This window comes from Phacochoerus africanus, chromosome 2 (assembly GCF_016906955.1).
Source record: "Phacochoerus africanus isolate WHEZ1 chromosome 2, ROS_Pafr_v1, whole genome shotgun sequence".
Classification (NCBI taxonomy): domain Eukaryota; kingdom Metazoa; phylum Chordata; class Mammalia; order Artiodactyla; family Suidae; genus Phacochoerus; species Phacochoerus africanus.
The window spans coordinates 192,950,548-192,971,760 of record NC_062545.1 but is presented as its reverse complement, the minus strand read 5'-3'; the positions used below and the strand labels follow the sequence as shown (position 1 = coordinate 192,971,760).

The 21,213-nt window shown below is 36.5% G+C and overlaps 1 protein-coding gene and 1 pseudogene across 1 annotated transcript in view; one reads left to right on the top strand and one right to left on the bottom strand.

Moving 5' to 3' along the window:
• HIF1A (hypoxia inducible factor 1 subunit alpha) overlaps positions 1-21,213 on the bottom strand; it is a 50,207-nt gene that overhangs the window by 6,542 nt on the left and 22,452 nt on the right. The window contains exons 2-10 of the mRNA XM_047767489.1: positions 20,103-20,293; positions 19,456-19,601; positions 19,287-19,371; positions 14,596-14,708; positions 13,827-14,029; positions 6,287-6,393; positions 4,831-4,978; positions 2,882-3,102; positions 1,763-2,052 (exon numbers count right to left, since the gene is read on the bottom strand). Coding sequence (XP_047623445.1) covers positions 1,763-2,052; positions 2,882-3,102; positions 4,831-4,978; positions 6,287-6,393; positions 13,827-14,029; positions 14,596-14,708; positions 19,287-19,371; positions 19,456-19,601; positions 20,103-20,293 — 1,504 coding nt within the window. The remainder of the gene's footprint in view (positions 1-1,762; positions 2,053-2,881; positions 3,103-4,830; positions 4,979-6,286; positions 6,394-13,826; positions 14,030-14,595; positions 14,709-19,286; positions 19,372-19,455; positions 19,602-20,102; positions 20,294-21,213) is intronic.
• Positions 10,819-12,319, top strand: LOC125119911 (homeobox protein NANOG-like; annotated as a pseudogene).

The following is a 21,213-nucleotide window of genomic DNA, read 5'->3' as shown; positions in this document are numbered from 1 at the left end:
ATCTCCTCTATCAAATTTTATCAAACTAGTGATAAACATTTGAGCTTACATGTAAAATTTTGCCAATATATCCATTTCTAATTGTATAACATTATTTATAAAATTAAAAGACTCATTTATCTACTTACTCTAAAGAATAAAACTCACCCAGTAATTCACCTAGAATTCTCTAGAATCTAACTGTGTACTGAAAGGCCACACTGCTGTGGTGATCTACCAGAAATTTCACAGCTACTCTGAAAGGCAGGGCAGGCATGGAGGTGGAGACTTAAGTTTTTACTTGTACTCACCTTAATGAATTTAGTACTAGTTTAAAATTCTAACCAAAAAACTATAGCTATACTTTTTTTTTCTTGGAATGACTGCAGCCAAGGCATATGGAAGTTCCCAGGCCAGGGATGAATCCTAGCCATAGCTACAGCAATGCCACATCCTTTAACCTACTGCACTAGGCCAGGGAGCAGACATGCACTCCACAGCGACCCGAGCTGCCGAGATCAGGTCCTTAACCCCTTGTGCCACAGTGGGAACTCCCTATAGCCATGTATTCTAAGCATAAACTTTTGCTACGCTCATCTTAACATTTTTGTTAGATTTACATTTGTTGGATGAAAAATGAAATGAATAAAATATTTTTGTGCTAGGCAAACTGAGCAATCAGAGAATAGGATATATTCCCCAGAAGATGAGATGTCAAATCTATTTTTAGCTTGCCAGTTTGAATCAATAAATACTTAATGTAATTTACCAGGTATTAAAGCTTATTTGAGCCTCATTTATCAAGCCATAATAATCAAATCTGAGCTGCCCTATTCATGAGCATGTTTTTAGATACCAGAAAATGTGAAATCAAATCATTTTAGATTTAGAAATAGAGCCCTATGTGATACCTTTAGTCTTGGCCCAGCCTAGCCCTTTAAAGACTACTTTTATTCTGTTTATAGAAAAACTAATATCAAGTCAGCAACCAAATTATTTATTTAAAAAAATTTTTTTTCTTTTTTAGGGCCACACTTGTGGCATATGGAAGGTCGCAGGCTAGAGGTTGAATCGGAGCTGCAGCTGCTGGCCTCCACCACAGCCACAGCAATATGGGATCTGAGCCATGTCTGCGACCTACACCACAGCTTGCAGCAACGCTGGATCCTTAACCCACGGAGCAAGGCCAGGGATCAAACCTGCATTCTCATGGATACTAGTTGGGTTCTTTACTGCTGATCCATGACAGGAACTCCAGAAATTGAGTTAAAAAGTTATTAAGTATTTATTCTGTGTGAGACTAGGTATTTTCATGTTACACTTTTGCAGAATTTCAAAACAGTGATGGAAACTGTATTAAATTGAGCAAAGAGCTTAGGGTCCTTTCCCTTTTAAGCTTTGCTAATAATAAGCCCTTTGCCACTGGATAGTTCTCCAACTCAAAGGGTAATATGAATGGGCTTGCAGTGATTGTAGGCACACAGTACTGTTCTCTGTGGATGTCTAAGTTCAAGATGTTTTTTGTCCGACTGAGGTAAATACAGAGGAACAACATGTGTGACCTTTTGCCTTATGTTAAGGCAGCTCCTTCCCATGTTCCTATCTTAAGCCAAAAACATGCACTGAGTTCTAAGTTAGGCATAGCTTTTGTAGTAATGTTAAAAATGCTAAAATTCACACAAAACTATGACATGTGCTTCAAATTAAAGTTATAATAAAATTTAAAAATACACCCCTAAACATTAAAATCTGTAAGTTATCCTTTTCTTATCATGATACCTACCTCAGGTGAACTCTGTCTAGTGCTTCCATCAGAAGGACTAGCTGGCTGATCTTGAATCTGGGGCATGGTAAAAGAAAGTTCCAGGGACTCTGGATTTGGTTCTAACTTTAATGCAACTTCCTGATTGAGTGCAGGGTCAGCACTAGTACTTCTAAGTGGCTTTGGAGTTTCAGAGGCAGGCAATGGAGACATTGCCAAATTTATGTTCTGCATTTTTTCATTGGATGAGGGGAGCATTACATCATTATACAATGGAACTTCCTCAAGTTGTTGGTCATCAGTTTCTGTGTCTATAGGGGAAAAAAAAGTCAGTCAATTTAAAGACTGTCTATATTTTAACATATACAGAAACTAAGATCCCCTCCCCCCCTTTTTAAAGAATGCTTTATATTATATGGAGGTTTCCAGGCTAGGGGTCGAATCGGAGCTGTAGCCGCCAGCCTACACCACAGCCACAGCCACTCAGGATCCAAGCCGTGTCTCCGACCTATGCCACAGCTCATGGCAACACTGGATCCTTAACCCACTGAGCAAGGCCAGGGACTAAACCCGAAACCTCATGGTTCCTAGTTGGATTTGTTTCTGCTGTGCCACGACGGGGACTCCTAAGACCCCCTTTTACAAAAGGTTGAGTTCACTGTAACAAAAATGTTAACAAATTTCACTTAATCCAGAAGTCTATGATTTTACAGTATAACCGTAAGTCTGAGTTACCTTTCTACTCCAACGCTGACAACTCCCATTAATACATATAGCATGCACCCCCCTGCAATTCCAACATCTCATACCTTTCATTCTTTAAAATTTAACCAAGTCTGAAATTAGGTTTCTTTTTCAATGTTTGATATTATGGTAAGACTGCTTATTTATCCTTTAATGCAACTATGCCTACTGCAATAGAACTATTGTGAAGAAATACGACAGTAGGATATAGAGTAGTTGAGAAAAATTAAAACTAGGAGAAGAAATACCTTAAGAACACTTTGAAGCACAATTTCCAACAATGTGACAAAAGCAGGAATTCTGAGAAATTACAGGGCAAACACCACAAGGTCCAAGTGATTATACCACCAAAAAATATTAAAGTTTAGGCAATTAGCAAAATAACTAAAGACCCACCATTGCTGCCAAAATCTAAAGATATGATTGTGTCTCCAGCAGCTGGGGCCAACAAAGTTAAAGCATCAGGCTCCTTCTTAAGTTTATCAAAGAGGCTACTTGTATCTTCTGATTCAACTTTGGTAAATAGCTGAGTCATTTTCATGTCTGAAGATTCAACTGGTTTGAGGACACATTCTGTTTGTTGAAGGGAGAAAATCAAGTCGTGCTGTATAATACCACTGTCAAAAAAAGAGATTCTTAAATGAGTACCTGACTGGGTTGGGGTGGGGAAGACGACTCTTAAAACATCTTTCATGCATACTTGGTCACATTCAGAGTTTAAAATAATAATATGAGATAAAGACCTATTAAAATTCACAGTACAAGACAATTCAAGTATTTGACTAATTTCAATTAAGAAACTTCAGCTATTCCTTTGGGAAGACAGGTGGTAACAAAGAAATGCTAATAGTCGAGAACATATAGGACAATAAACAGATGTTCACAATTTTTGTGCCCACATGTGATGAAAGTGGCACAGAAGTCTTTGACACTAATATAGGAAGCATGGTCCTAAAATATAAAGATAAATGAGCAAGGTTCTTCTAAAAGGGCATGGTATTTTCCTTGGTGGTAAGGAAATGATCTGATGATACCACCTACAGGATAGAGTTGAAGAGGGATGATGAAAAATAGTTCCATCCTCATGTCTGGCCTAATTTTATTGCTCCAAATCAACAAATATTAAGTGAAATGAATTGAGAATACAAAGTTTAAAACCCTGCCCTCAGGAATTTTAAAACCCAGTGCAAAACTAGGTGTGCAAACAATTAAAATACAAAGTGATCACTGCTAAAATGGAGAAGGTTTGTGTCACAAAAAGGCCAACCAAGCTGAAATCTGGGCTCAAGTAGGACTTGTTCAGCAGATTGGGATGGGGGGAAGAAGGACATTCCAAGGGAGTGATTCTTATATAATGGGAAGATCACAAAAGAATTCTTTGGCCTAATTTTAAAACATTAAAGGGTAGTGTCAGAAGCGGCAAAAATAAAAACAAATGACCAAAATCTTCCTAGGAGAGGTGGCCACAGATTTTAGAAAGAGGGATAAATCTATGAAATCATGGGAATACAGAAAATGACAAGAAATGATGCTATGCAAGTAGGCAAGAGTTTATCTTGGGGATGATAAAGGGATCTTTTAAAACAATTCTAAGGAAAATGAGATGATGAAATATCCATGCAAGAAAATTCAGCCTGGTAGTGATGTAGAAGGTGGACTGACTATGACTAGAAGGGGAGTGGTGCTTACTGAAATAGAGCGAATGAAAGAGTAGTTTATGATATCCATAATATTCACAAGCCAATCAACTAAGAGAAGAGTTTGTGAATATACAAGAACCATGTGTCACATCATACAGCCTTTTATAGGAATCTCACATAGAATTTCACTTAATCCTCATTTTAACCTTTTGAGGTATTATCATCTCTCCTATATGGATGAAATTCAGAAAAATGGGGAGACTTCTCAAGTCATGGAGCTAATGAGGGACAGAGCCAAGACACAAACCTAACTATACCAAGGCCAGTATTCTTTTTATTAAAAAACAAACAAACAAAAAACACAGCTGGGAGTTCCCATTGTGGCTCAGCAGAAGGGAATCCAATTAGTATCCATGAAGATTCAGGTTTGATCCCTGGCCTTGCTCAATGGGTTAAGGATCCGGCATTGCCGTGAGCTGTGGTATAGGTCACAGACACGGCTTGGATCCAGTGTTGCTATTTAATCCCTGGCCCAGGAATTCCCACATACTGCCTGTGTGGCAAAAAAGAAAAAAAATATATAAAAAAAAAAACCCAAGAGAGAACCTGAAATAAACTTTACAACTCTAATTAAAAAAAAAAAAAAAAAAGAGTATTCAAAGAATGACCACTTGTTCCCCCCCAATATTTATTTTTCAAGCTTACCTCACAACATAATTTACACATACAATGCACTGTGGTTGAGAGTTCTTAGTGTTATATATGACAGTTGCTTGAGTTTCAACCCAGACATATCCACCTCTTTTGGCAAGCATCCTGTACTGTCCTGTGGTGACTTGTCCTTTAGTAAACACTAGGAGTGAAAAGGAAAAAAGAATCATTTAGAGAAAATAAGTTTGGATTTTCAGTCCAATGAATGGATACTGAATGTTGATCACTTTTAGAAAAAAGGAGAAATGTTTAACAGAATCAGTTGTAACTGTTTAAAATGAAAGACAGCACAAATACCCCAGGATAGCTGAAAATGTACCCATTTCATTCTTCTAATCCCCAAAATAAACTTATCTGCCAATTTTTACTTTTAGTAAGACGAAAGCCAGGAAAAAGGACAGCAGTGACTAAAATTCCTTTAATGACTTATACGTTGAAAGTATCAAAAAGATTTGAGAATGAATAACCCTGATTCCACAGAGAACATTCAAGAAAGTGGCATTGCTATTGTTTTTTAAATCCTGCTACACTTCCCAGAGAACCAAAGATTCTTAAAATAGCTGGGCTAGCATATTTGAATCATAATTGATATCATGCTGAAGTCTTTTGGAAATTTAGGCAGTCTTTTTTTTTTTTTTTTTTTGCCGCGCCCAACCAGGGATCAAACCCACACCACAGCAGTGACCAGAGCCACAGCAGTGACAAAGCTGGATCCTCAACCTGCCAAGGCACCAGGGAACTCCTAGGCAGTCTTCATTACTTATTTGGGAGAAAGTACTAGATAAATAGTAATGATGATATTACCATGAGTATTGGGGCCCTGACTGCAGACTTGGGCCCATTCAACAGTTTAAGGCTAATTATACTGATTCAGTGACATTCGTGAATTCCCAGTTACACCAAGAAGCCATGTTTAGGTACAGATTAAAGAGGCAAGTGGGAAATTCCAAAGTTTTACTTACCATGGGATCCTCAAATAATGTATGAGTAAAACTGAGAATTAGATCTTATGTCAAGGGTACTTGCTTCCACTAGTGCATCTTGTTGATCACATGTACATTAACTGAATCACTGAACATTTTATTTATTTATTTATTTTTGTGATTTATAAATATGTGCTTTATTTTCATAAACACTTTATTATTCCACTAACTAGAGACTATGAACAATTATTTTCTGAATGCCTTCTATGTGCTAACTGTTCTGAATACTTAGGAATGAATTCTGAAAATGATGCTACAATATTCTATATTTTTTTCAGTCTTTGTATTTAAAATGCCAGGGAAGTTTTATATATTGTTACATGATTCTGCTTTAATTGATATTAGTTATAACAAATATAAAACATAGATTTAATCACCCAGGCTACTTATAAAGAGATCTATTAAAATATTTAGTCTAGGAAGACTAGTTAAGACTGCAAGAGTTGAATATTTAGATCTACACTTACTATCATGATGAGTTTTGGTCAGATGATCAGAGTCCAAAGCATGATAATATTCATAAATTGAGCGGCCCAGAAGTTCTTCTGGCTCATATCCCATTAATTCGGTAATTCTGTTAGGTAAAAAATGTATAAAGAAAAAAATGACAGAAACTGGTTAGTGAAGAAAAAATTTCCTTCTCTGGAGTAAGTGACATGCTTTAATCTTATGGATGAGTGAATTTTCAAAAGTAAAGAACATCCTTCTGTGTTTAGTTAAACTTATATCTCACCTTTAGTAACACCATAGTTACTAAATTTAATTTATAAATTAAGTATAGATTAAATTTAAAATATAGATTAAGCCCATAAAATTATTTTACCATAAACCACATTCTTTCTGTGTGTATGTATACAAAAACTGATTCTTTATATAACAGTTTTCCTAGGAAGGGCTTCACTTTGGGGGACCAGTATCTACTATAGAATTTTAATATGGTAACCAAATAAGTACTTATGTTTGTTTTGGAAGGTGCTCTTCTACTCAGATTTTGAAATTACCAAAATTATAGGAATTCATTTCAGATGAGATAATGGTATCAAACTGAAAATAACAAGAAAGTAATGCAGTTACCCCTTGTGGTTCCCTGGTAGTTCCTTTAGGACAGAGACTAGATCTTACTACTGTCTGGAATCACTGTCTGAAATGGAGCTCATTTCATGAGAAAGAGAAAGCTGCCTTCTTAGCAGCATGACAGCAATATTCTCTTCTTTTCTGGGAATAAAACATGAGTTAAGTGCTTTGATTTCTCAGCCTTTAGAATTCAAAGGACCTTCTGAGATACAAGCAAAAGCTATATAATGTACTGTATCCAAGAAGCCAAACAATTCCAGAAAACATACAGGGAAGATACGTATAGTAATACTGTTTGTGTTGTCACAACTTATATGCCAGAGTTTATTCCAAAATAAATAAATAAATAAATAGGTAAATAGCTGATTTGAGGAAAAAAAAAATCAAAACTAAACTAAGCCAAAATCCAGAATTCTTTACAAGCACATCTACACTAGGTGGCAGTATTACAAAGGGAACAATTGTTTTTATAAATAATCTGATTTAATTATGCTTTAAAGATAATTTTAATTGGTTTTATATAGGTTATACGTTTAAATCAAATTCTATGGAGCTATAATTTTTTTCATTAAACTTTTATATTCCATCATGTGCCTGGCATTTGTTCTAGGTGTGAAAATGCAAAGGCAAAACTCAATGTATGATGAATTTTCTGGTGTGTTTACTACACTACTTATGAAATTATGTCTCAACTATAGTGATGGGAATCTTTTAGGAATCAGAGGAACCACCTCTATCCATGATAAGGAATGGTGGGGTGAAGGACATCTTCTTCTAGGAGACTTATGAGTTGAGTACAGAAGAGGCTCAAAGAACAAAAACCATTTTGGGAAGAAGGTACACTACAAGAAAAGATGGAGGTGAGAAAATGCCTGACACTGTGCATGTAACAAAGATTCTGATGTGGTTATTGGGAGCAAGTACGGAGAAATGAGGTTGGAGAAGTAGGCAGGAGGATCAGATTAATGAGGGCTTTGTACATGGTGCTAAGAAGCTCTAATTTACTCAGTGCTTCTCAATATGAGTTGAGGTACATCTATCACTAAAGGATAAAAGATGCCAAAATATAAACTGCATATTTTCCTAGATGGTCAATTTTACTCATATTTGAAGGAGAAGTAAAGTTAATTTAACTTTAGAGAATCACATAGTTTTTTGTACCAAAAAAGAGAGGATCCAGAAAATTTGACCAAAATTTGGACTAGTAAACCTATAACCTAAAGCAACTATGCGGTATATGGTTCATTTGTTCCAAGTATTATGGGGCAGAACTATTAACCTTATTTCTACTTTAATGCCAATTATCATGACATGAACATAGCAGATGCTCACATAAATATTTCAGTGATTGTAAGTGGAAATTAGTACAATGATTAATAGCCATTTATGGGATATTTTGGATGTAAGAAATTTGATACATTAGATTTTCTCAAAATTGGGCAAATTTTTTTCTATATCTTGGTTCTAAGGGGTTATAGCTATGAGAAGTTCCTAGAAAAAGCTCTAACCAGAAAACAACAATCTCCTGGTTAGAATCAAAACCTCATTTGGTTAATCTCTCAACAGGCTGCCTTTACTTCTCTGTCACAACCATTCTGCTAATTTTTTCTTTTTTTTAGGGCCGCACGCATGGTGTATGGAGGTTCCTAGGCTAGGGGTGGAATCAGAGCTGTAGCCACTGGCCTACACCACAACCACAGCAACGCCAGATCTGAGCCATTTCTTCGACCTACACCGCAGCTCACAGCAATGCCGGATCCTTAACCCACCAAGCAAGGCTAGGGATCGAACCTGCGTCCATATGGATGCCAATCAGATTCATTTCCACTGAGCCATGATGGTAACTCCCATTCTGTTAATTTTCTGATACAAACAGAAGGGTCACGTCACTCCCTTTCTTGTTTTCTCATCCTAGCTCTATCACTTTCCTTTCTCCCCAGCCCATCCCTATACTTTACTAATGAATTCAAAAAATAAAAACTAGGAGTTCCCGTTGTGGCTCAGTGGGTTAAAAAACAGTCTCCTTGAGGATAAAGGTTTGATCCCTGGCCTCGCTCAGTGGGTTAAGGATCTGGCTTTGCCACGAGCTGCAGCAAAGGCTGCAGAGATGGATCATATCAGGTATGATGTGGTGTAGGCCTGCAGTTATAGCTCTGATTTGATCCCTAGCCCAGGAACTTCCATATGCTGCAGGTATAACCATTAAAAAATAAATAAATAAAATAAAAACTAATTACTCAGAGTTCCCATCATGGCTCAGCTGTAAAACCCAACTAGTATCCATGAGGATGCAGATTCAATTCCTGGCCTTACTCAGTGGGTTAAGGATCCGGCAGTGCTGTGAGCTGTGGTGTAGGTTGCAGATGTGGCTCAGATCCTGTGTTGCTATGGCTGGTGTAGGCTGGCAGCTATAGCTCCGATTAGACCCCTAGCCCGGCAACTTCCATATGTCATGGGTGCCACCCTAAAAAGACAAAAAAAATAAAAAAAAATAAAAACTAATTCCTCAAAAAAGGAAGGGCATCTCTCTTCTATCATACACTGACATAAACACTGGCAGTAAATGCCATAAAATACTTCTTGGCTCTTCTATCTTCATTTTTCTTAACTCTAACCCCAGCGGTCAAACAGTCACTGTGTGTAATAGGTGCTCAACACTTTTAATCCTTACAAGCATGACCCTTTTTTAACAGATAAGGACCATGAGATTTACAACAGTGCCTAAGATCCAGGTCACACTGTTACCAGGACTGCAAGCCAGCATAGAATCAAGGATTATGTGATACAAAGCCAGTGCCCTCTCACATTCCTTGTACAGTGGGGCAGAGGCTTCTTATCTACTTTATAGTTAGCACTAAGGACTTAAAGTTGTTTTCCTCATATAATCTTCAAGTTGAAGATGATACTAATACATGCATTATACTTTATCTAAAGTAGAGATTATTAAAGATGAAGAAACTGATGCACAAAGAAAAGAAGTAATGTGTCTAAGGTCACCTGGATATAGGCAGCAGTCAGGATTTAGCAGTCTAGCTACAGAACATATGCTTTCAGCCATGGTCATACAGCCTTAAAGCAAAAAATGGTACAAGCAAGCAAATAATTGCAAAAGCAGAAAAAAGGCCATGACAGACTTACATACATGAAACAGTAATTTCTTAAAGAAACAAGGAAAGCTCTACAAATAGATGCAGTAGGTAGCTCTTGGAAGCTAAGTATGTGTTTGGAATTGAGGATAGCATCATTGCACTAAGACAGCAGAACAGCATATGGAGCTCTCGGGCTATAGGCAACCACAGCAGAAGGGGGTCTTTTCCTCGTCCCAATTAATTTGGAGAAGTCAGAAGAGGCCAGATCATAAGTATCTTTGCTTGCTATGCTAAGAAGTTTAGATTTTATTGCCTGGGCCTGTTTTTTTCCCCCAGCTTTTCAAAATGCCTGTCTTATTTTGATAAATAAAAATGTGCTATCCTTCTAATATATTTATAAACAAAAAAGGTTTTTTTTTTTTTTTTGGTATGTGAAGATGAAGGAGGGAAGCAGCTGAGGCATTTTCAACAGGAGTATGACATGATCTAATTTTCACATTAGGAAGTCCACTTCTTGGAAACCTGGATGAGATTAAAAGGGCACAAATCTGCTGGCAGAGATGCAGTTCATGCCAAATGTAATAATAAGCTGAAGAACTCAAAGGCAGGCAGACAAGAGTGGAAGGAGGAAATGGATTAAGAGATATATGCAAATGGTAATCTATTAAAATTTAGAGACCAACTGAGTGTAGATAATGAAAGCAAAAGAAAAGTTAAGAATGACTTAATTTTTGCTGGAGTCAAGTGTATACTGTGGTATATCAATCATGATATTCATTATAAGAGGAAAAGCAGTTTTTGAAATTGTTTTGGGGTAGGAGTGGTTCGGTTTAGTTTCAGAAATTTTTAGTTTATAATATAGAAGAACATACCTCCAGATAAAAATATCAAATTGGCAATGAAATGGAAAGTTATAAATAGAAATATGGGAAGTAGCAACAGAAACCTTGGGCAAAAATGAAGCTGCTCAGGAAACTATGTAGGATGAGGAGACGACCAAAAACTTTCCTTTCTAGTCCACAATCAAAAGTAATCTATCCCCTTTGCAAATGAAGCAATCAACAAGGGATTAATCTCCAAAATATACCAATATCTCATATAGCTTTACATTAAAAAATTTTTAAAAATAGGCTCATTTTGCTAGATTGGGCTGTTTAGCGCCTGTTACTGCAAAGGTGACTCACTTCATCCCATTTTTTTTGATACTTTTACACTGGGAGGAGATCTTCATATTCTTCTAAGCTCTTTTACCTAAAAACTTAAAGCCTGGACTTTTCCTACAATTTAGCTCTTTGTTTTTGTTTTTTTTCTTTTTTTCTTTTCCCTCTTCAACTCAGCATGAGTGTGAATCCAGCTTGTCCCCAAAGCATCCAATTCTAGGGAATCTTCACCAATGCCTGACGTTTACAGGTCTGTAGAAAATTATGTCTCCTTGCAGATGTCATCTGCTTAAACCCTCAACACCGAAACTGAACAGCCCTGATTCTACCACATGCCCCAGAATAAAACCACTGCCCATGTCTGAAGAGAAGAGCACAGAAAAGAAAGAAGTAAAGGTCCCAGTCAAGAAGTAGAAGATAAGAACTGTGTTCTCACAGACCCAGCTCTGTGTCATCAATGAGTTTTCAGAAGCAGAAATACCTCAGCCTCCAGCATTCGCAAGGACTTTCCAATATCCTGAACCTTAGCTACAAATAGGTTAAGACCTGGTTCCAGAACGAGCTAATGAAATTTAAGAGGTGGCAGAAAAACAACTGTCCAAGGAATAGCAACAGTGTGATTTAGGGCTTAGCCAGTACAGAATTCCCAGGCTTCTATTCCTACCACCAAATATGCCTGGTGAACACTTCTGGAAACCTGCCCATGAAGGGTAACCAGAGCTGGAATAACCCATCATGGAGCAAACAGACCTGGAACAGCCAGTCTTAGAGCAACCAAACCTGCAAGAGCCAGACCTGGTGCCCCCAAGCCTGGAATAACCAAACTTGGAACAACCAGTTCAAAACTGTGTCAAGGAATTCCTGAAGCTCCAGCTCCAGTGCCTGGAGCAAAATTCTCCTGTCAGTGATTTGGAAGCCACCCGAAAACTGCCAGGGAAAATCATAATGTAATACAGCAGACCGCGAAGTACTACAGTACCCAGCAGCAAATTATGGATTTATTCCCAAATTACTCCATGAACATAGAGTCTGAAGATATGTGATGACCATTTTTTTTTTTAATATTTATTGGATTTGCAATGTTGTGTCAGCTTCTGTTGTGCAGGAAAGTGACCAGTCATGCATACGTACATTCTTTTTCTCATACTCCATCATGGTATATCCCAGGAGACTGAATATAGTTCCCTGTGCTGTAGAGTGGGACCTTGTTGCTTATCCATTCTAAATGTAGTGGTTTGCACCTACTGGCCCCAAACTCCCCATTCATCCCACTCCTTCTCCCTTCCCCCTTGGCAACCAACAGGTCTGTTCTCTACATCTGAGCATTTGTTTCTGTTTTGTAGATAGGTTTATTTTTGTCATATTTTGAATTCCACATATAGGTAATGTCATATGGTATTTGTCTTTCTCTTTCTGAGTTCACTTGGTATGAGAGTCTCTAGCTGCATCCATGCTGCTGCCAACGGCATTATTTTTTTCTTTATGGCTGAGGAGTATTTCATTGTGTATTGACTCAACCTGGACAGCGACTATATTTTCTAGGATTTTTCTTCTTTTAGGGATATGTTTTTCTGCCTTGATAACCTGCTCTTCCTTATGCCTTCTATTTACAAGTCAAAACATGGAAGCAACCTAAATGTCCATCAACAGAAGAAGATGTAGTACATATTACAATGAAATATTCCTCAGCCACAAAAAGAATGAAATAATGCCATCTACAGCAACATGAATGGACCTAGAGATCATCATACTAAGTGAAGTCAGATTAGGAAAGATAAATAGCACATAAGATCACTAATATGTGGAATCTAATAAAAATGATACAAAAGAACTTATTCACAAAACAGAAACAGACTCAAAGATTTTGAAACCAAATTTATGGTTACCAAAGGGGAAACACTGGAGAAAGAGATCAATTAGAAGGTTTGGATTAATATATACACACTACTATATATAAAATAGATAGGTAGCAAGGACCTACTGTATAGCACGGGGAAATCTACTTAATACTCTATAATACCTATATGGGAAAAGAATCTATAAAGGAATAGATATCTGAATATGTATAACTGATTCTCTTTGCTGTACATCTGGAACTAACACATCATTTTAAGTCAACTATACTCCAATAAAATTTAAAAATAAATTAAAAATTTCTTTCCAAATCTATCTTTCCTCAAATTATGCATTGTATGTCTCTGAAATATATTTATTTTTTCTTTAAATAAATTAGAGCCCCTAAAGAAAAAAGACCTCGTCTTAATAATCTCTGGATAGCACCTGGTAGAATAAGTATACATAGTACATAATAAATGTTCAATAAATGTGGATGAATAATTCCATCAATTAATCTTACAAAATTCTAGGATATATTATTATATATATATTATTATATTCAACTTAAGTGGATGGAAGCATGCACAGTCTCTACTACAGTCAATAGTATAAAAAAATGCTAAAAAATGTGGACCAATTAAAAATTTCAAGTTTTACACACACACAATTTACGGCCGCACCTATGGCATTTGGGAATTCCCGGGCCAGGGATCAAATCTGCTGCTGCTGTGACCTTAACCCACTGTGCCACAGAGATCGAACCCATGCCACCACAGAGACAATGCCAGATCCTTAACCTGCTATGCCACAGTGAGAACTCCTAAAGTTATATTTTCTGTTTCATTTACCTTTCATCACAATAAGAAAATTTCATATCCAGACTGTGACGACTGAGAAATGTCTTGCTATCTAAAGGAATTTCAATATTTGATGGATGAGGAATGGGTTCACAAATCAGCACCAAGCACGTCATAGGTGGTTTCTTATACCCACACTGAGACTGGTTATTGTTGGTATCATATACATGAATATGACCCGTGCAGTGAAGTACCTGTGTATGAAGAAAAACAAAGAAGTTTTTAAAAATTTTTAAATTTTATTAAAATAAAATGCAGAGGTAGCTGAGTCTGACATGGCTAGTAAGCTATGATAAAATTTACTGTCTTTAGTAGATCAACTAAAATCTTGAAAATCAATAAATGTTTTCCCTATAACACTGCCTCAGGCACCATAGATTACTCTTTAAAAAAATTTCCTTCATACAAATCTGAGCTGATTTTTCTTTCATTTGGTCACTGCAGCTGTTTGATAGTTCTTTCTTGCTCTGATGACTGTGTTTCAACACTGAGCAGAGAAATGATACAACAATGAATAGAAAGTTAATCTCTATGAAGATTTAAACACTGAGTGATTGGCAAAGCCAATAACATCACAATGGACTAATTTAAGATTATGCCTCAAACTGGTGAATTACTACTCTGCTTTGGACTTAAATCTGCAAATGCCAAGGAACAGTAAGTCTTCCTTCACAGTTCTAATGCTGTCTTAATACTAGCAATGTCAAGATGTATTAATTTATCTATAAATCAAGTGCATTCACAAATCATTTTTACTTACTTTCCATGTTGCAGACTTTATGTTCATAGTTCTCCCCCGGCTAGTTAAGGTACACTTCATTCTGAGAAAAAAGCTCCGCTGTGTATTTTGCTCTTTACCCTTTTTCACAAGGCCTAATGAAAGCATGAAATAAAGTTAAAAATGTAACTATATACACAAATTTATTATAATAAGAGTAGCAAAGAACCTAGCACCGAGGTGCTGTTCAATGAAAAGTCTCAACATAAACACCTCTCTGCTCATTTCAACACATCAAAGGAATTTAATACACTCTAGTCAGCAACAGGTTCACAAAAGCATGATTCTCTGAGTTAGTGGGATGAGAGTCCAAATTTGGGAAAAACCACCATTTCATATTCAACCCAGTAAATCTGGTCAAATTACCAAGAAATATAAACATGGTATGAATTTGCCCAATTATCTGTGCTATCTATCAGTGTACAAAGCATAACCAAGAAAAGAACTTCAGTAAACTCCTCCAAACCTTTACCAAATATGATAGCTCAATTTATAATGAATATTCCATGTATTTATAGAACTTCTGAAATGAAAGACTTCCTTTCAATAGCAAATAACATTTTTATAGATCTGATTTTTCCTTAAATCCTCCTGTAAAGCAAGTGGGAAATTATCTCTACTTTGTTACTATGGGAAAAAAAAAATTGAATGACTTTTTTTTTTTTGGTCTTTTTAGGGCCACACCCGCCACATATGGACGTTCCCAGGCGAGGGGTCCAATCAGAGCTGTAGCTGCTGGCCTACACCAAAGCCACAGGTAAATTGAATGACTTTTCAAGGCAAAGTTAGAATTAAATAAAGTTTATTTACTCCCTTTCCAAAAGTCAGATAATTTTTAAAAATGAAATTAGACACAGGTAACTAAGCAAACAGCAACTTGATTTTTTTTCACTGATCAGTCTGATTCAAAACAAATACAAAAATATTCATTATTCAAGACTTGGACTAGATACTTTAGGCAATACAAAGATGAGTAAGACACAGTGCCTGTCCTGAAGAAAATTAAAAATATAGTAGATGTAGTGAGGCCAATGGCAACAACATGACGTACAGTAAGCGCCCGAGACTTACAAGAACACTTTAAAGAAGTACAAAGAGATTAGAAGGTAACTTCTAGTCAAGGGAAAATAAAAAAAACTCTTAGAAAAAGAGACATTAGAATTTCAGTGAATATAGATGAGTAAGAAGAGTATTCTGAACAGAAGGAAGAAAGTGAAAAACACAGAGGTGAGAAAAAATAGCTCATATTTGGGGAGCAGTACATAGATCAGTTTGTCTAGAATATAAGGTAGCAGGAGTTCCTGTTGTGGTGCAGTGGAAAAGAACCCAACTACTATCTATGAGGATGTGGGTTGGATCCCTGGCCTCACTCAGTGGCTTGGGGATCTGATGTTGCCATAAGCCATGGTATTTAGATTGCAGACCCAGCTAGGATCCCGCATTGCTGTGGCTGTGGGGGAGGCCGGCGGCTATAGCTCTGATTTGACGTCTAGCCTGGGAACTTCCATATGCTGCGGGTGCAACCCTAAGAAAAAGCAAAATAAATAAATAAAGTACATGCAGGAGAGTAATGAGACAGAAGAGATAGTTAGGGCCTTAACTATAGAGAGCCACAGATGCCACAATGCGGGGTTCAGCCTTAAATATACAAATTATGGCTTCTAAAAAATTTGAGCTGAGACGCACAATAGGAACTTAAAAAACATTATTCTGGCAGCAATATATATGATGTGTTAGAATACAATGATGGTAGTGAGAGGCTCAGCAAAAGTGAAAAGAGGTGACAGAAGACAAATGAAGAGGTAGAATCTATAAAAACTCAAAGATTAATGGAAATAAGAGAAAAAAATTTTTAAAAAGATCAGGAGAGTTTAAGGCTTATATATTGAAAGAAAAGTGTCAAGTGGAAAAGAAATAAGATAACAGTTCAATTTAGGCTTGCTTAGGTAGAATTGCTACTCTTGAAAAAGAAGAGTTCCAGTTCATACTGATAATAATGGGACATAAGCAAGTTGGGGCAATCTTGGTGCTAATACAGGTTATTTGGGCTGACTTAAAAATGTGCCCTCCCTTGAAGCATTTGAAAGTAGTTTTTGTTTTGTTTAGGGTCACACCCACAGCACAAGGAAGTTCCCAGACGAGGGGTTGAACTAGAGCTACAGCTGTAGGCCTACAGAGAGCTACATGTGCAACCTATGCCACAGCTCGTGGCAATGCCAGATCCTTAACCCACTAAGTGAGGCCTGGGATCGAACCTGTATCCTCACGGATACTAGTCGTATTTGTTTCTGCTGTACCACAATGGGAACTCCTTAAAGTATATTTTTAAAAGGTACCACAAGAACCATAATGGTCTTGGTGATGATTTAGATACATGGCAGGGGGCCAGGGGCAGGGTATTGGTTGTGGTAGCAACAGAGATCCACATGTAAATTCCTTGAGGTATTTTCAGTCCTCACAACCAACACTTGAATTGGACTGACCTTTGAAAACTCAAAGCATTTGAACTGCAACATGAAGATATATTTAAAAACTAAGGTAATTGAAAAGTACCAGCATTTTCCTAATGAAAAAAATTTTAAAACAACTAAATTTTCATCCCTATAAAATATTTTATAATAATTTAATGAACTCTAAATCCTATTTTTGGAATTTAAATGAAATAAGACTGTGTTATATAAACATACCACAGGCTGTTAATGATGTGGCATGCATTAAAATGTTATGCATTGCACGGAGTTCCCGTTGTGGCACAGTGGTTAACGAATCCGACTAGGAACCATGAGGTTGTGAGTTCAATCCCTGCCCTTGCTCAGTGGGTTAACGATGCCGTGTTGCCGTGAGCTGTGGTGTAGGTTGCAGACGCGGCTCGGATCCCGTGTTGCTGTGGCTCTGACGTAGGCCGGTGGCTATGGCTCCGATTCAACCCCTAGCCTGGGAACCTCCATATGCCGCAGGGGCGGCCCAAGAAATAGCAAAAAGACAAAAAAAAAAAAAAAATGTTATGCATTGCAGCAGGCCCAATTTGCTAAGTGAAAACCTGCGTTTTGCTTCCTAACAAAATATCAAAAATTCACTAACTACACTAGGAATGATTTTTTTTAAATGTTCGTGCTTTTAAAAAATCATTTAGTTAAAAACATACATTTAAGCTATAATAAGTAGACTATATCTGATTTACAATAATGCATTAGCATTATTATTACCAAGTCAAAACAAGACTTTCATATATCCATACATACAGTCTAATCCAAGGACAGCACTGAGCCACTAATACAAACCTTAAAGTGTAAACACTAGAAGTTATATATGAAACTCATTAGATTTTTGCTCAGAGTATATTTACTCCTCACTTAGGTTCCTGCTCAGAGTATATTTACTCCTCACTTAGGTTCTTGCTCAGAGTATATTTACTCCTCCTTTATCAGAACTCTAAAAAAGTATGCTTTACTTTCCAAGTTCACAATGTACACACAGCATGAAATTAAAAAGCAAGAGAGGGATCCTACTGACAAGGTGAGAAATGGCAGCAGAATGCAGTGAGTTGGTGAATATGAAGAGCTCTAAAGCAGTAACTAAAGTAAGCATGGAGCCAGTCTACCTGAGTATACCCACACACTCTGCCATTTACTAACCAAGTAATCTTCAGCAAGTTACTTAATAACTCTGTAACTCAGTTTCCTCAGTAAAATAGAAACAGTAACTTCACAGGGTTGTTAAAGGAGCTTTAAAAGCACATAAAATGCAGAGAACAGTGTCCTGGCACAGAGTAATCTCAGTAAAAGTTAACTATTAGTATAAATGAGATGAGATAAAAAGAGTATCATAAAAAGTGATTTAAAAAGAACTATAAATGAGATTATTTAATGTAGAAGCAAATAAACATACACTTAAAAGGGAGAGCTGCAAAGAACAACTGCAGAGCACAAGGACAAATCTTCAGTGTGGTAACTTTGAGTCACAGAAAAAGATCAAATTATGATCAATATATTCTGTTTAACAAGAAGGCACAGGTGTGAAAAGACTTTCCTTAACTGACGTTTTTGTAATTTACAAGGTACTTTTATCCCAAATCTTAGAACATTTGATTATTTTTAACAATTCATTCCGAAGAGTTAAAGGTACTAGCAGGTCTTTTCTGTTGTTGCTAATGCATAGGCATCCAAAACATAATACTCGTAATCTAACTACATAGTCTCAAATTATTGTGAACAATATATAAGGGGTCATATAAAATAGTTACACTCTTTAAAATCTAGTGAACTTTCTCTTTTTTTCCTTGGGCATTCGGGAGCTTGAACCCAAACTGGCACCTCAACTTTTATAACTATCTATCTATAATTTGTGTTATGACTTCCTATGCCTTAAAGTTATGTTACAAATTAACTTCCTTGGTCCTGATTTTTATTTAATTTTCTATTTTATTTTATCAATTCTTTTATCTGTATAATTACTGAATTAGGCAGGTTTTAAAAAAAATGTAGGTGTTTTTATGAAATTCCTAAAAAACAGAATAAAATGTATTTAACAAAGAATACAGTAACATTTTATTAAGCATGAAATGAAGTTTTACCTTAGGTTAATACAACAGCAAAATTTAAAAATTAGCAATAGTATCTGATTAGGCAAAATCACTTGTCATAATAAATCAAACAATAAACTTTTCTTCTCACCATTTCTGTGTGTAAGCATTTCTCTCATTTCCTCATGGTCGCACGGATGAGTAAAATCAAACACACTGTGTCCAGTTAGTTCAAACTATAAAGAAAATTTTTAAAATTAGATCTATAACATAAAATCACAAAAACATACAAAAGGGCTCTTAATATGTAGGCATTTTACCTGAGTTAATCCCATGTATTTGTTCACATTATCAGAAATATAAATCATGTCACCATCATCTGTGAGTACCATAACAAAACCATCCAAGGCTTTCAAATAAAAGCAATTCATCTGTGCCTTCATTTCATCTTCAATATCCAAATCACCTAAAAAGGGCACAAGGAGAAAAAACCAAAAAGTTATACTTGAATGACAGTAATATTCAGATGTTTTTATGAAGTTTTCCCCAGAAACTTTGATACATGCAAAATATATTTTTTCTGTATATTTAAATTTATTCTTCTGTCAGTCTCCTTTTAACACAGAACATCAGGGCTAGAGGACAGGAAAAGTAAAATTAGATCTGCCAGCTGCTTTTAATGATTATTTAGAGCAATGAAGCCAGGCAAACTATTGAAAAGGGAAAGGTCATGTCATTAAAAGATAGATATGGGTAGGAAGGTAGGTAGGTAAATGAAACAAGAGAAAAAAGGGTGGCGGGGGGGAAGGCCAGTATCTTAAAATTTCTGAACTGAAGCTATAAAAGCAGGTAATAAAAAGCATATCATGTTTAAAAAGTGAGAGTATGACTACCTTCTGAAAATAATTTCCAGTTATTTCTGATTTCTAATTTTTATACTTGTCACAACCTTGGTCAAACAACTCACCAGCATCTAGAAGTTTCCTCACACGCAAATAGCTGATGGTAAGCCTCATAACAGAAGCCTTATCAAGATGTGAGCTCACATTATGGGGAAGTGGCAACTGATGAGCAAGCTCATAAAAAACTTCAGACTCTTTACTTCGTCGAGATCTGGCTGCATCTCTAGACTTCTCTTTTCGACGTTCAGAACTTATTCTATTTAAAAAAAGAGGAGAGAAAAAAAGAAAATGTATAGGTTAGTTTGCCTTTGCTTAAATAAAACTCATTTATATTTTTCTGCTTACCATGGGATTAGAAGATACCATGTAAAAAAAATTATTTAGAGATTTGTTTAGTACATAAGTGTAAAAGACAGCTATACAAATTTTGAACTGTAGACATAAGGAACTCTCACAACAAGTTTAGGATGAAGCTCTACACCTATCCAAAGCAAGTATTTCTTCCCTGGCCTTTCAAATTGGAGATAATGTTTTTGCTTTGGCCAAAATCCCAAAAGTAGCCTATATACCTAAGGGTGCACTATCATAGCCATTCAAAAGTAGTCTCAACTTAGAGCTTTCTCACCCTCTACCCTACCACATAAGCAACAATGACTATAAGCTACAGGAATTTATATTAGCAGTTAGAATCAGCTACTGTTTTCAGCTTGCTTATTTATTCCCTTAGCAGCCCCTTGTTACTGCACTAAGGGTACGAAATAAATGCAGGGGTGTAAGGAAGAAAAAAAAAGATGTAGCATAATACTAAGAATTTAAGAGAACAGGATAAGAAAAATCAATAAAGGTATTACTACAATGATATATCTTTAGGGAACTCCTCCAAAAATAAAATTAGATTTTCATAAGTCGTCCACGCAGAACCATCTTTCTTTGCTTCAATATGCAGCAATATCTATACCTCCTGACCCAGCTGAAGGTAAACAAGGCTAAGGTGGCTCTGTCCTTAGCTGCTTCTTTAGCAGCTATAGTTAATTAAAACCTACTACGGGAGGTCCCTGGTGGCCTAGCGGTTAAGGACTCAGTGTTGTCACTACTGTGGCTTGGGTTCAATCCCTGCCCTGGGAATTTTTGTATGCCTCGGGCACAGCCAAACACACACACACACACACACACACA